This window comes from Jaculus jaculus, chromosome 6 (assembly GCF_020740685.1).
Source record: "Jaculus jaculus isolate mJacJac1 chromosome 6, mJacJac1.mat.Y.cur, whole genome shotgun sequence".
Lineage (NCBI taxonomy): Eukaryota > Metazoa > Chordata > Mammalia > Rodentia > Dipodidae > Jaculus > Jaculus jaculus.
In genome coordinates, this window is record NC_059107.1 from 86,439,027 (window position 1) to 86,454,958 (window position 15,932).

The window sequence follows — 15,932 nt, forward strand, 5'->3', positions numbered from 1 at the left end:
TGGTAACAAGGTAATGCACTGGATCCCACAGACTAAGTTTGAAAGGGGTGTCTCTCTTTCAATTCTATAGAATCATTTAAGAAACATATAGTGTTAATCCTTTAACTTTTCTGTAAAATTCAGCAATAAAACCACCTGGTCTTAGCCCACCCCCCCTTTATTTGTTGTGTGACTTCTTATTACTAATTTAATTTCATTAGTTGTTATGACTAATCCTATCATCAACTTGATATGACCTAGAATGAACAAGGAAATACATCTCAGGCAGCTCTGTGAGGGTGTGTTATAGTCAGCTCCCGGTTGCTGAGATGAGCCTCCAAACCAGACACAGTTTATGGGAGTAAGGGATTTGCTTTAAGCTCACAGATCCAGGGGAAGTTCAATAATGGCAGAACAAGTTGGTCCCCTTTCACAGACCCACACAGAGAGAAAAATTACCACTGTAACACAAAAAGCAAGCACACATGGGAAAGCCAGGGAGAGTACTGTGCATACCTTTAGGCTGGAATTCAGATCCACTGTCAGTAACACCTTAAAGATAGACCCCAGAATCTGCCGACAGTGACACTTCATCCAGCCAGGTGGCTGGAAATCCAAAGTACAAGATTTAATAAACTCTTAGTACTAGGGGACATAAATTCAAGCTACCACATTCCACCCCTGGCTCTCAAGAAACTCATAAACACTGTATATTGTAAATTATATTCAGCCTAACTACAAAGATTTCCATAGTCTTTATCAAGTTAAGATTGCTCCAAATTTCCAAGTTTCATGTGAGAGCTAAGACTTTCTCTTAACTGTGAATCCTATAAAATCAAACAAGTTACATACTTCTAACATTTCCATTGTTATAAGTCCTAACAAGGAGAGATTGGACAAATGAAAACTTAACAACCATTAGGTAAACATCAAGCACCTGCAACTCAAGTTTAAAATCTATGGTCTAGATTTTCCAATTCCACCCTTCCAGCTGGGCTGAGTAGACAGGGAAAACTTCCATCCTGAGCCAACAGCACTGCTTGGTAGCTCTTGCACATTTCTGGTATATCCAAAACATCTTTAGGTCTCCATATAAACCACAGCCCATCTTCCAGTGGCTTCACTGATCTCTTTAGCAGGGTAATCAGTCCCTGCCTCATGCAGCTTCTCAGCAGTGCGCATGGAACCATGGGCACTTCATGAACCACTCCATGCATTTTTCATGCTTCTAAAACCAATAACAGGTATACAAGACACAACATGTTGTTAATTCAGGGACAAAATAAATCATGACCATGAAGAGCAGTTTCCTTCCTCTCAATTATCTCCTTTCAAGAATTTTCGTTTCTCCTTCTACCATTTAGTCTTCCCTCGGACATCCTTTATATTGTTTCAATGTAGAGTAGTTGGACCATGTTCCTTAAGATTGCTAACATATATGACAATAGCAACTTCATTAACCTAAAATGAGTCTCTGTGCCTATAAGTTTTAAACTTGTTTGAATTTCTTTAATTTTAAGTCTAATATCTTGCAGTTGTATATTTTTAGCCAAGTACATCAGTCCATTACAAATTTAACCTTGTTCAAACTGTCTGGCCATGGGAAACAGAACACAGCCAGCTATGCCAATAGCCAATTCCAACAAAATCCACTGCAGTCTTCACTTTCCCTTAGAAAGTTCATAAGCACAACATCCAAATATAATTCTCTATACACTTAGCATTTTCAAACTCTCAGCAGAATAGCCCAGAAAACTTGGCTTACTGCACTGGAAGGCATCTTCAATTGCAAGTACTAAGTTCTGTCCCATTCTTCCAGCACAAAACTATCCAAAAGACAAAAATCTACATGGTCAGATTCATCATATAGCAACACCACATTCACTGCTACCAATTTCTGTTGCAGTCAGTTCCACATTACTGAGATGAACCTCCAAATCAGATAGAGTTTATGCAAGAGAGAAAGGGATTTATTTTAGTCTTCATATCCAGGGAAGTTACATAATGGTTAAAGAAGCTATCCCCCTTTCACAGATCCATGGAGAAAAAATCCATCACAGCACCATGAAAAGGAAGCACACATGGGAACCCCAGACAGAGCTCAACCACTCTGCATACCTTTAGGCTAGAATTCAAATCTGCTCCCAGTAACACCTTAGGGATGAACCCCAGGATCCACCCATTGACATCTTCTCCAGCCAGATGGCTAAAAATCCAAGTTACAAGCTTTAATATACTCCGGAGTCTATTGAGAGACATGCATTCGAACTACCACAGGGTCCTTCCAAGGAGTTGCGGAAGAAGGCCCACTTTCAAAGTGGAATTTTCCCATAAGTTACCTGAATATAGAGAGGTCTAAGGAGGAATCATTGCTATATGGCTGCCTTTGCTTGCTAGTGATCAGTGGATCTATGGTTGCCACTCTGTAGATATCAGATTCCAACTTCCTTGACTTTTCAACCATAGGTTAAAATCTAGTGATTCCATTAGTTTTTGCAATCCTTCAGCTCCACAATTCTGAGACACATAGCTTTGTGAAATGAGCAGAGGCTAGCTTCTGGGACTCTCGAGTATGTACTGTTGGACTATCCTATCATGTGAGTAAATCTTGTTAACCTTGTTCACACACACACACACACACACACACACACACACAGTCATTTTTCTTTTATTTATTTATTTATTTATTTATTTATTTATTTATTTATTTATTTATTTGAGACAGAGAGAGGGAGAGAGAGAATGGACATGCCAGGGCCTCTAGCCACTGCAAATGAATTCCAGATGCATGTGCCATTCTGACTTATGTGGGGCCTGGAGAATTGAACCTGGGTCCTTAGGCTTCACAGGCAAGCGCCTCAATTGCTAGCCCTCATTTTTTCTTTTTGAGATGGGGTTTTGGCCACAGTCATTTTTCTTTAGTACTACTTTTTCTGTTATCCCATAGGTTGTTGTGTGGTGTATTTCCACTTTCAATTTTAAAGGCAATAAAAATATGCCCTCTGGGTGTTGGAGAGGTGACTCAGCCATTAAGGCACTTGCCTGCAAAGCCTAAGGATCCTGGTTCAATTCTCCAGTACCCACATAAGCCAGATGAACAAGGTGGCACATTCATCTGGAGTTCATTTGCAGTGGCTGGAGGCCCTGGTACATCTATTTTCTCTTTCTTTCTCTTTCTCTCTCTCTCATGTCTGCCTTTCTGAAAATAAGAAAAAAATTCTTTCCAAGTTCTTCATTGAATCGCTGGTGATTCAAAGTTCAGTGTCAAGACCTTCATGATAGGAGGGAAAAAATGATGACATCAAAATAGAAGAGAGACTAATTTGAAAGAAGGGATTCAACAGAGAATGGATTTGATGGGGGAAATGTGAGTAGTGGGAGGAAATTATCAGTTTCTTGTCTATACTTATAGAAGTTAATAAAAGTTATTTTAATGTTCAGTGTCCATATATCTATAAAAATTAAAATTTTCTGGCTGGAGAGATGGCTTAGTGGTTTAAGCGCTTGCCTGTGAAGCCTAAGGACCCTGGTTGTAGGCTCAATTCCCCAGGACCCACATTATCCAGATGCACAAGGGGGCGCATGCATCTGGAGTTTGTTTGCAGTGGCTGGAAGCTCTGGCACACCCATTCTCTGTCTTTCTCTATCTGTTTCTTTCTCTCTCTGTCTGTCACTCACAAATAAATAAATAAATATTTTTTTAAAAAAAATAAAATTTTCTTTTTTATTGACTTATAGTTCATTCTATTGTAATCAGAAAATATTTTAACTTATTTCAATTTGTTAAGACTTGTTTAGTGTCATAGTACCTGCTGTATTCTAGAGAAATTCCCTATGAAAATGAAAAGAATGCATATTCTGCAGCTATTGGATGTAACAGTGACAGTACTGTAATGACTGAAGTGCATTTGATCTACAGTATTGTTTAGATGCTTCTTTGTTACGGATTTTTGCCTGGATGATCTACTCAAAGATGAGCTAGAGAACTAATATACTTATTATTGTACTGGAATCCTATTACTCATTTCATGCCCAGCAGTTTCTGTTAGAAAAAAAATGTTGCTGTAACATTAAGTACAAATAAATTTATAACTGCTGTACTTATTTTCTGATTAATTAATCTCCTAATGATTATAGAATGACTTTGTCTCATCCTACTATTTTTAAAGCTTATGTACTTATTCATTTATTTAAGAGAAAGAGGAAGAAGCACATAAAGAATGGACAGGCCAAGGCCTCCAGTCACTGCAAAATTACTTCAGATGCATGTGCCATCTTGTGCATCTGGCTTACACGGATCCTGGGGAATCAAACCTGAGGTCCTTAGTTATTCACAGTCAAAGAATGATTGGAATAATAGAATGTGATAAAAATGAAGTAAAAATATTACATATTTGGGATGGAGGAATGACTTAGCAGTTAAGGCATTTGACTGCAAAGCCAAAGGACCCACATTCAACTCCCCAGGACCCAGATTAGCCAGATGCACAAGGGGGCACACATGTCTGAAGTTTGTTTGAAGTAACGGGATGCTGTGGTGCATCCATTCCCTTTCTGTCCTTCTGTCTTCCTCTCTCTCTCTTTCTCTGTCAAATAAGTAAATAGAAACACATTTTTAAAATATTTAAAAATATACAATAGAGAATCTGGTAAGGTTAAGAATTCCTTTGTATTGTTTTTGTAAGTTTGAAAATATTATAAAACATTCTAATTGAAAATAAACAATTAATCTGAGAAAAGTGCCACATATATTCAATATACATATAAATGGCAGCAAGTTGATACTATTAATATACAGAGTCTTATAGAAAGTACTCGGGAAAAAATTTAGAATCTATCAATTTAGAGACAGTAGCAAATTCTGAATCAATATGTTAAACTGTTGTAAGTGGCTGGATCTCAAAAAGGTATAAATTTTATAAATTATATTCATCTTTCAGTGCTTTTATTAGAAAAAAATTCAAATGTAATATTATTACTAATTTAGGTGAATAGCTTAAAATTTAAGTGTGTAAATGTACAAAGTTTAAATCTACTGCACAAAAAAATTTTTTCATAAATTTCACTCAAAACACATATCTTACTTCACCTCTGATGCTGATTAGGGCATTGTGATAGCTAAAGTAAATGTGTTGAAGATGAAATATTCAGCAATTCACATTTCCTGTGGAACACTTGGCACCCTTAATATGTACTAACAAATGATCACATGCTGACAGTTTAAACAATCAAAGGTTAAAAATAAAGGAAAGATGATTGCATGCTAATAATCATCTTCTTGAAAAGCATTCAATGGATAAAAATCACTGAAAAAATATGAATGAATTTTATTCAGCTGTTATAAAACAAATCAATACATGGCTTCAACCACAAAAGAAAAGTATCTCCAGAATCAATGAAATTCAAGTGCACACAAGGGAAATAAGATTTCTTAAATCAGAGAGATAACATTAAACCCACTGCCAAAAAAGGCATCAAAATAATATTTCATCTGGATTTTTTCAAAAGGCACTCACATAACTAAAGGACATAAATAATACATTAAAATTAGCTGAATTTTTATATTTTGTTGATAACAAGTGATAGAAACATCAATATAATGTTTAACAACTCATTTGAAAAAATATTTTATACTGTCAAGATGTACATCCCAGTGTAATAGTGGCACACAGCCTTGGCAGGCAACCAATAGCTTTCATACTGGCTAAAAGATACACTCAGTCTAAATGATCCCATATCTGGAATTGGGAACCAGATCAGAATCCTATGGAGACAAAGATTATGCTCTCCAGTGTCAAATTCTCATTAGTTTTTGGCTATATATGAAATTACCCTAAATTAATAATGCTTATAGCACTTAAACTATGCTGACTTCACCCTCTGATGGAGAATCTGTTCTATTTTTTCAGAAGGCAGTGAGTTCCAAGGAGATAAACTACCCCTGGCTCTTCAGCCAAGCCACAGTTGAAACTACAAAGGAATTGGAATGATGAGCAGGAGTGCTGCTTCCATGCTTAAACCGATATTCAGTGCTAGGGTGAAGGAGTCAGACCCTGAGGAAACTCAACACCTACCAAAGCAGAGATCCAGAAGCTCCTAAGAGCTCATCACTGAAGTAGACTTAAAACTCACCCACCATGGTTCAGGTAATTTTGCAGAAGAGGGGGCAGAAAGATTGTAAGAGCCACATGTTGAGACATCATGCCCAGAGGCATTCCCTCCCCCTAAAAATAGCTGTCTGCTGTTCCCACAATGCATAATCCACAAACCTATAGGGCATACCTGCAAACCCACTGAGGAGGGTCCCCAGTGGAATGGGGGTAGAGACAAGGGAAAATAGGGTACAAGTACATGATGTATCGATATGAAATATATTTTAATACTACCATATATATATGTGTGTGTGTGTGTGTGTGTGTGTGTGTGTGTGTTATGCAATTGAAACGGGACAAAGAATATTTAGCAAATTTATTTCTCATATTACAAAACATTATCAAAGAACAAAAGTAAATAAACACCCTATAATCATCTTTGAAGAGTTTTGAAATGTACATGAATTAAGGAAAGAGAAATAAACTTTGAAAATTCATTGAAAAAAATTTTTCTATTCTCTCATAAGAATCCAGACCTCCAAAACTTTTTGTCACAAAGACAAAAAATAAAGTGTCCAATTATGAATGATGCTACTGTTGACACAAAATAAAATATATTTTTCAAGTAATATCATAGTCATAAAATGTTTTACAAATTGGAAAATACACAAAAATAAAGATCTCATCTCATCAGCAGTAAAATTTATATGGCTCCTATAAACAAAAGTATTAATGTATGTCTGTGTCTTTATAGAAAAAATAAACTAAGATGAGAAAAATGAAGAGGTAAACTATGTTCTTAATAAGAACACACAGTATCATTAAGACATTAACAAATATCAATTATAAATATGGGGTGATTCCAATACAAACCCTATTCATATTTTAAATATAATTTTACAAACAACTTTTAAACTTTATAGCAAAGAATGAAGTTCCCAACAGAAACAGCAGTTCCTTATTAAAAATAAAAAAAATATGAACTATATTAAGCTATATTAATAAGATTGGGATAATATTCTTGTGGAGGCCAATAAAAAGATTGTAGAGCAGAATATAGGACCCAGGAGTACACCTCAATACCATCAATGCAAAATTGGTAGGTGTTGATGGTGATGGAAATTCTGTGCTCAAATAACCATTCACCTGTGTGGTGAGTGCAGTGGACTCCTCATCATCCAAAGAATAATGCTGCGCAGCATGTCTCTCATTTTAAATTTCTTCCCCAAACCGTGCCAAATTTGTTTTATATATTGAATCACAATTTTTATGCAAATTTTAATTTTTGTCCTTTTTTGGTTATTTGGATAGCTTTCTCTGCTTTTTGAGAAAAATGTACTCTGCCCTCTTTCTGTGCCATTAAAATAACTGCAATCTAATTTGAAAATAGAAATTGATTCATCTGCACATCAATTAAGAAAATTTAATACAACAAAAATCTATAACTACCTTAAAGCAAATTAAAAATGCAGACAGTAACAAGACATCCTTAGTACATAAAGCTGGCTTTAAGGAAATGAAAATTTGACAATGTTTATAGATAAGACCATTTATAACATGAGATATATAATTGATCAATAAACATATGAAAACTATTTAAGCTCATCAACAAAACAATGTTATCTCATTGTTGAAGAAAGTGGGTCTTTAATATATTAATCCTCTTTATAAGATATGTAATTTATACACAATTATGTAGAACACACTAAACCTGACTTGTATACTTATATTTAAATCTTTTTATATATCTATTCAATAGAATACAATTTAGAAGTACATATACACATAGTACTTAGAAAAATAGCCATACTCATTGATTAGAGTGAGAGTCTATTCTAATTTATCACTATGCTGTTTTGTTTGTTCAACATACTATACTGATTACTATGCATCTAATATGACCCAGAAGTAGAACATAAAACTTTTTCCTCAGTGGGTGTTTGTAGTTACATTTTTAAAATGTGTACATTGATTTACAATATGAAAATGTTGGTTATACCAGTGTATTACTGGCATAAAAACTAATAAGACACAGGACAAAACCCAAGAATTAATATTAACATAAGTAAAATATTTCATTTCTGGAGATACAGAACAAAGTTAATGATTGGTGATGGACTAATTAATTACTTATATAAACAAATCTTAAGCCATATTAGACTACATTGTAAATGAGCTTAACAGTTAGATAAACCATAAAAATACAATGTCTTTAAGATGTAAGGCTGGGCTGAAGAGATAGTTTAGCGGTTAAGCGCTTGCCTGTGAAGCCTAAGGACCCCGGTTTGAGGCTTGATACCCCAGGACCCACGTTAGCCAGATGCACAAGAATAAGCACACGTCTGGAGTTCTTTTGCAGTGGCTGGAGGCCCTGGCTCACCCATTCTCTCTCTGTTTTGCTCTATATGCCTCTTTCTCTCTGTCTGTCATTCTCAAATAAATAAATGAAAATAAACAAAAAGTTTTCAAAGATTCAAGACTACTTGGCCCTAATTAAAGAAAAATTTCTCTAAATATAGAAAAAATATACAAGAAAGGAATTAACTAAAATAACAGCCAAACAAGCATACATAAATAGTAACATTCAGCATATCAAAAAATTCTTTAAAAAAAGTATGAAGTATTTACAACTATTAATGGTATTACTTTTAGAGACAATATCACTGAAGAAAAGTAGCGAGATAAAATGTCACTACCTAAAGCATATTACATTTAAAGGCAGTGACACATTTAATGGATTTGCTCTTCCTTCTCCAAAAAGAAATTCCACATTGATGACTTCTAAAAGCTCAACTTATACTCACCTTCTACAGAAAACATGGCAGTAGACAATCATTAGAAGCTTGTTAGAAGCACAACAAGCTTCTGATCTTAAGGAAAAGGGGATCATGGTAGTCAGCAAAACTTAGACTATCAACACTTTCAAAGGTAGAGGAAATAATAAAGTTTAAAGTTCTTAGCAAAGAACAAGAACTGAAATAAAGAGCCTCAAATGTTCCCTACTGAAGTGAAGAAAAAGTATTTAGAAAAAAACATTAAAATTAAATATATATGCTAAAGTTAACAAAAACAAAATGTAACCCCTCAATGCATAACCTATACACCCCAACAAGGAGGGTCCCTGTGTAGGGGGGAGGACAGGGAGGATGCTAACAATGGTGTCAACTTGACTGTATTGACTGACTAAAAAAAAAAAAATTAATGTAGCAGACATGACCAGGAAGGTGATGGAGAGGAGGAATAACTATGTCAGTACAGTGTTTGCCTTATAAGCATGAGGACCTAATTTAATGCCAGTGGGTGTGGTGGCAGGACTTTGCAATCTCTTGCTTATACAGAGACTTACATTCCGTGGGGTTCACTGAGAAGCCAGTCTAACCTTGTTAGTGAGCTCCAGGCCAATGAGAGACCTTGTCTCAAAAGAAGTAGACAGCATCTGAAGAAATAAACCCATGGCCTACAAACACACACACACACACACACACACACACACACACGATGTACACACACGCACACATCTAGGCTGATTATTAAAAGTCACATGGGCCAATTCTTTCTAATAAAGAATTCACCCTTGATCCCACTTAAAGTGTAATGGTATGCCACACAGAAATAGGAATCACAATATTCAAACAGGAATGCCAGCAAGGTTTTCTAAAACATGGATGCCTACCCCTCCATACAATTCCCTACACAACAGCCAAAGCACCAGTCCTCTGAGTCACAGAGTGAAGAGAGAACATGCGCAGGCACTAAAGTGAGATGGGAGAAGCACCTCATAATGGTCTATGATGCATGGGACCTGACTAGACATAGTCAAAATAGAATGAAGACCAGAAACTCCCTGGTACTCTGCATCCCTGTCCAGGGAGGTAATACCCAACATGGATAGTGAAGTGAATTTAGGTTGCTTAGTCTCTGAGTGACAGGAGCAGCAGCTACTTTTTGGACCTGCAGAAGTGAAAAAGCACAACTGTCATGCTGTTTCAGCATGAGACAAGGATTCATACTCTATGAAATCATCTATACTTATTAAAGCATGAATATCTGTTTATCAGGTCACTTATATACAAATCTGACACTTGTAAGAAAAATATGAGAAACTCTAGTTGTTTGCCTAATCCTACCATCAGTTAAGCTGCTGTGATGATCACTTCACTATACCTGCTCAGTAATGATGCATGTGTGCTAACCCATGGTAGAATATGTACTGCAACTTTGAGAATTAAAATGAGATCCAATTCTGTTAGACAAATGAGGATATAGGGATCCTTTTAAGAGAACAAAATCTAAGTAAATTTTATTATGTAGAAATTGGGAGTTTAAATTTTAAATTTATAAATCCTATCATCCTTAATGTCATTTACTAAATAAAGTACATCCAAAAAAATAGAGTGCAACAGCTTTTATGCCAGCCTGTTAATTGCACCCAAAATACACAGTCATCTATTAGTTCAGAACCATTAAGCCAAGCAAATATTGCCAACAACTTTAATTTTTACTTACAAATATGAAGAAAAAATGACTTAACATATGACAAGCACTCAAAACTATAAAGATACATATTAACAACTACATACACAAATATATTCTTACCCAGGATATATAATATTAATATTAAGAGAGTAGAAAAAATCCTCTTATTTTATCTCAAGTTTATTGACACAGATGATGGTAAACTACAAGGCATTTTTTTTGTTGTTTTTGTTTTTGTTTTTGGTTTTTCGAGGTAGGGTCTCACTCTGGCTCAGGCTGACCTGGACTTCACTATGTAGTCTCAGGGTGGCCTCGAACTCTCAACGATCCTCCTACCTCTGCCTCCCGGGTGCTGGGATTAAAGGCGTGCGCCACCACGCCCGGCTCATACAAGGCATTTTTGTTTATTTGAAGTATTACATATTGTTTCCCTGTATGCTATTTGCAAATTACTCAAAATTAAAAACATTAATAAAACCTGATTATTGGGAAAATTCTAATAATTTCATGAGAACCAATCTATGCAAAGCCCAAAATTGTTTAAAATAAGAGTCATGAACTATGCAATACAGTCTGGGTAACTGTACCATATCCACAAGCAAGGGATCAAGAAAGTTTATTTGCCCTGAAGAAACTGCAGTTTGGTAAAACAATGAGAATGAGGCCTTTTGAAATTATAAGGAATTCTTTTTTTTTTTTTTTTTTTTCTTTTTTGAGGTAGGGTCTCACTCTAGCTCAGGCTGACCTGGAATTCACTATGTAGTCTCAAGGTGGCTTCGAACTCACAGTGATCTTCCTACGTCTGCCTCCCGAGTGCTGGGATTAAAGGTATGCACCACCATGGCCAGCACAAGGAATTCATTTTTACTGGCAAATACATTTTTGCTTTTCCAAGCAAGCTTTTACTTTCTTGGTATTTCTCTTTTACATTTGCTATAGAACTGGATACCTGAAGCAATGTGTTAAAATCACTTCCATGTTTTTTTTTAATTTTTTTTTTATTTTTTCCCTTTCAAAGCACAGTAGTTAGGAATCTTAAGTAATGAGGGGCAGAAGAAATGCTTCAGCAGTTAAAAGTGCTTGCTTACATAACCTGATGGCCCAGGTACCATGCTCTGGTACCCACTTAAAGCAAGATACTAAAAGGTGGCACATATGTCTGAAGTACATTTGTAGTAGCAGGAGGCCCTGGCATGCCAATTCTCTCTATTTAGGGATGAGAGAAGAGAAATAAGAAAAGTGAATGGCTTTTTGTAAAAAAATAAAAAATAAAAAAGCCTGCATTTTAAAAGTCTTGTTTCATAACATTTGCTGGTTTCCATAACTTACAAACTTCTATATTCTAGTCTATTTAATTTACCAAAGTAATGATAAAGAGCTCACAAAGTTTCAAGTCTCATATACCAGCATGTGCGCCAGTTCTAGTGGTCCCTGACTGGGTGGGCTACTAACGTGTTCTCCTTATTTCCCAAATCCCATCAATGATAATAAGAGTTTCCCAGGGATACACACTAGATGGCAGAACATGAGAAGGTAAAAACATTGCTTTCTCTATTCCTGTTATGCCCTCTGGGTTCTGAATCATGACAGAAGTATAATTTAAAATCTAAAGTATCTCAATAAATATTTTCTGTAATTTTGATCCAAACAAATACATGATGTTTTAGTAACTCATGTGGAATTAACATGTGCATATATTCATATAAACATAGCTTTATGGAGACTTAATCTTGAAATACACACATATTTGGTAAAGCAGATAAAAACTAAAATATTTCATATAAATGCTGGGTTGACCACCTACAGGGCTTGACATTTATCCTCCTACTGAACAGCATCATCTCATTCCATCACTCTCAGTGCTGGAGCCAACATCACCATGGTTCCCAGCACTCCCCGCCTTCTCTCTACTTCCTTAGCCTGGCAAGCAGAATGTATCACTGCCATTAGCCAAACTGAAGTAAGACTATAGTCAGGAGTAGGCACAAAAAGGAGAGCATCAGTCACACTCCATCTCTTAGAATATTACTTGTTTATTTTCTTGTAGGTAGATGTTTTGTAGTCTTCCTTCCAGAACATAAACTCACAAATTCCTACTCAATTTTTCTACTAAATAGCCAAAAATATGAGCTCAGAATCAGCACCCTGGACCTCACACAATATATTAGGACTCTGGGCTGTAGAGATGGCTTAGCAGATAAGGCACTTGCCTGAAAGTCAAAGGACCCAAGCACATACACACATATAGCATGTTATATCTACACACAAAAGCAAGTATGTGTGTGTGTGACTGTATTTTAATATTGTTATGTATATATCAGTGCTGCCCTTTGTGTATTTTCTTTAACATATCCACTTAATCATATAAAGAACACATACAAAACTTAGCACGCTCTACTTACCTGTGATCTAGGTGGTGAATAGAGAAGATAACTCCTGAATTTAAATGGGTCTGTTTCAAGGTCACCAAGATAGTAAACTCATGTTTATTTCTCAGCTTCTGAAAAAACTGTTCTGCTGTATCAGTGGATGCCTTTATGCTTCTGGGAGTATCTACAATAAGTAAGTAAATACACATTAAGAACACAGTTGAATTTGGTTTTATAAAGTACCTTTTATACATAACATTTTTCAACAAAACTAATCAAGTAACAGATGATCAATACTAAGTTTTGGACTCTTAGCAAGTCTTCTAACAAGACTTTATGATAAATATAGCACATGACAGACAAAAATTACATGAATTAATAAATTTGCATCTGGGGAATATTTTTTTATAATAATTTCACCTGTAGAGCAGAGAATCAAAGAACTCTATTAGAAAATGGTAACTCCCACATTTCTCTGTACAGTTACTCAAACCAAGATACACCAACCACATCAGTATCAACAATGGGCAAATAAACAATAAGTAAAAGATAAACAAACTGCAATGTGAACTAAGTAACAACACTAGGGCCATTTAACTTTCTGATACCTCCTAAGAGAAAACTGGGTTTAAATCTATGTGCTACTCTCTCCAATGATGTGTTTAGCCAGAAGGCTTGCTATAAATATATTCTCAAAAAGAACAGTGAAATTAGTCACTCCCAGACTTCTGTGCAGCAGATAAAACATTAAGATAAAATTATCTCACCATACTTCTTGGAATCGATGCATAGAACTTAATTCCACCTCATTCTAGCTAGGCTTAGAGAAAAACTAGCCAAGAAAGTTTGTCTAGAAAAAAAATAAACTTTTACTCTGCCCTTAGATATGATTTAGTCTTACACTGCATGCAACCTAAAAGCACACAGCATGTGGGAGAAATAGGAAAAGGATCGTAATGGATTTAGTGATCAGAAAAACCATATCATTCAACCACCTGATTGTTGTAAGCATAAGGTTTTCATACTTACAGTGTACACAAAGAAGGGAAGGCTCATCTAGGCATTTGTCAGGAGTTTACCAGGCAAAGAAAGGGACCACAATAATAACTTGAAAAGAAGAAGTCGACAGCCCCACCACCCTTTATGTGCTGGATCACTTCTGAACCACTGTGGTGATGTGAGCATGCATGACAACCCAGATGAAACGAGGCACACTAGCAGTTATTCCTGGAGGGGATGTGTGGAAGGGCTTGACTGGGTGGGGGCAGGACTCTGCAGGATGATGTGATGAATTATTATGTTCCCATAGTCATTATCAATTTGTCTTCATGAAAAATATCATATTAGCTATTTAAAAACACTCCTTCCAACTTTCAAATCATGACACCTGTATACTAGATTTTGTTATGAAACCAACCTTGGCCAATCAAAACATGGTCTATTCTATCCATAGTAATTGGTCTAGGAGCAGGTTGTTAATCCAGAAGAAGGAATTCAGTACTAGGGTTTTGCTCAAATTTATAAGAAAATTAAAGCATCTTGTCACCAAAAAGAAATTTTCACTCAACATTCATAATTCAGAAGCTTAATAATCAATCTGCAATTGCTTCCATGTTCCATCAGGGATGAGACTGGTGTGGAAGGGATTCCATACAATATTCCTTTCAGCTCCAAAACTATCTACTTTCTTAAAGAAGCCCACAAAATAGATTTATATGTGAGTAATTTAATCTAGTGTTAATTTGTGATCCACTTTAAATTGAATAGATGTGATCATCCACCATAACTACTTACTTTTAATTTTGTAGGTAAAAGTACCTTTTAATTAAATTATTGGGTTAGGAAGATGGCTCAGTGGGTAAGAGAGCTTGCTTCACAAGCATGAAAGTCTGAGAGGGCCTGATTTGCTCTGAATTTTATTTCTCAGAACCCATTTAGACAGCTAGACATGGCCACACTTGCCTGTAACCTGTCCCATGAGGAGGACCAAAGTCAGTCTGGTGGATAAATGGCAGCTGCAGGTTCAAAGAAAGACTCTGTATCAAGGAAATATAGAAATAAGTAAAAGAAGGAGGACATCCAATTTTCTGTGGCCTCTGCACATGCATGCAAGGGCACAGACATCTGCATATGCATGTGCATATATGGCACACATGTGCAAAAGTTAAATTATAACTATTTCTTACACTTTGCCTGCTTACATGGAGGTAGAACCTAAGAGGCATCCTTCATCTTGCAGAGCAGAGTGGTTTATGGAGATACAAATGAGAGCTCTAGAGATAGGACTATAGTACATACACAAACCATGATCAGACACACAGAAAGACCCAAGCATGTGGCCCAGAGATATCAGGTACTTGAGCAGTATGTAAAAACAACACAATTTAGAAATGTGCAGCAGGTGCCTTGTATGTTGGAACTTCACTCCCTAAACAGGTACTTAAGAGGTTTCAGGTAATTCTGTGGTTCTTCATATAGAAAAATGCTGACTTAAATCCCCTATAACTCCCCATGGCATTTGGAGTCAGATTTGTGAAGAGTTTAGATGATATATTATTTTTAAGTTTTTATTTTATTTTATTTTTTAGACTAAAGAATATATAAATGTTGATCTCAAAAGAATAATGGGGCCTAAAAGAAGAGACTGTGAAGAATAGAATCAGCAAAAGAAATGAAACAGAAAAAAAACACTGAAGATGTTTATATTTGGGGTGACCTCTGACATTTATATTTCACATCTTTAAAAATGTTGTTTTGGGGCTGGAGAGACGGCTTAGTGGTTAAGCGCTTGCCTGTGAAACCTAAGGACCCTGGTAGAGGCTCCATTCCCCAGGACCCATGTTAGCCAGATGCTCAAGGGGGCGCACGTGTCGAGTTTTTTTGCAGTGCCTGTGTGCTCTGGCATGCCCATTCTCAATCTCTCTCTCTATCTGCCTCTTTCTCTCTCTGTCAGTTTCAAATAAATAAATAAAAATAAACAAAAAATTTAAATGTCATTTTGACATCTCTCACCAAC

General features: G+C 35.9%; 1 protein-coding gene across 2 annotated transcripts in view; it reads right to left on the reverse strand.

The window, feature by feature from the left end:
* Nell2 (neural EGFL like 2) overlaps positions 1–15,932 on the reverse strand; it is a 396,883-nt gene that overhangs the window by 290,496 nt on the left and 90,455 nt on the right. For both annotated transcript variants that reach the window (XM_045153341.1, XM_004668535.3), the window contains exon 4: positions 12,950–13,100. In XM_045153341.1, the coding sequence (XP_045009276.1) occupies positions 12,950–13,100 (151 nt within the window). The remainder of the gene's footprint in view (positions 1–12,949; positions 13,101–15,932) is intronic.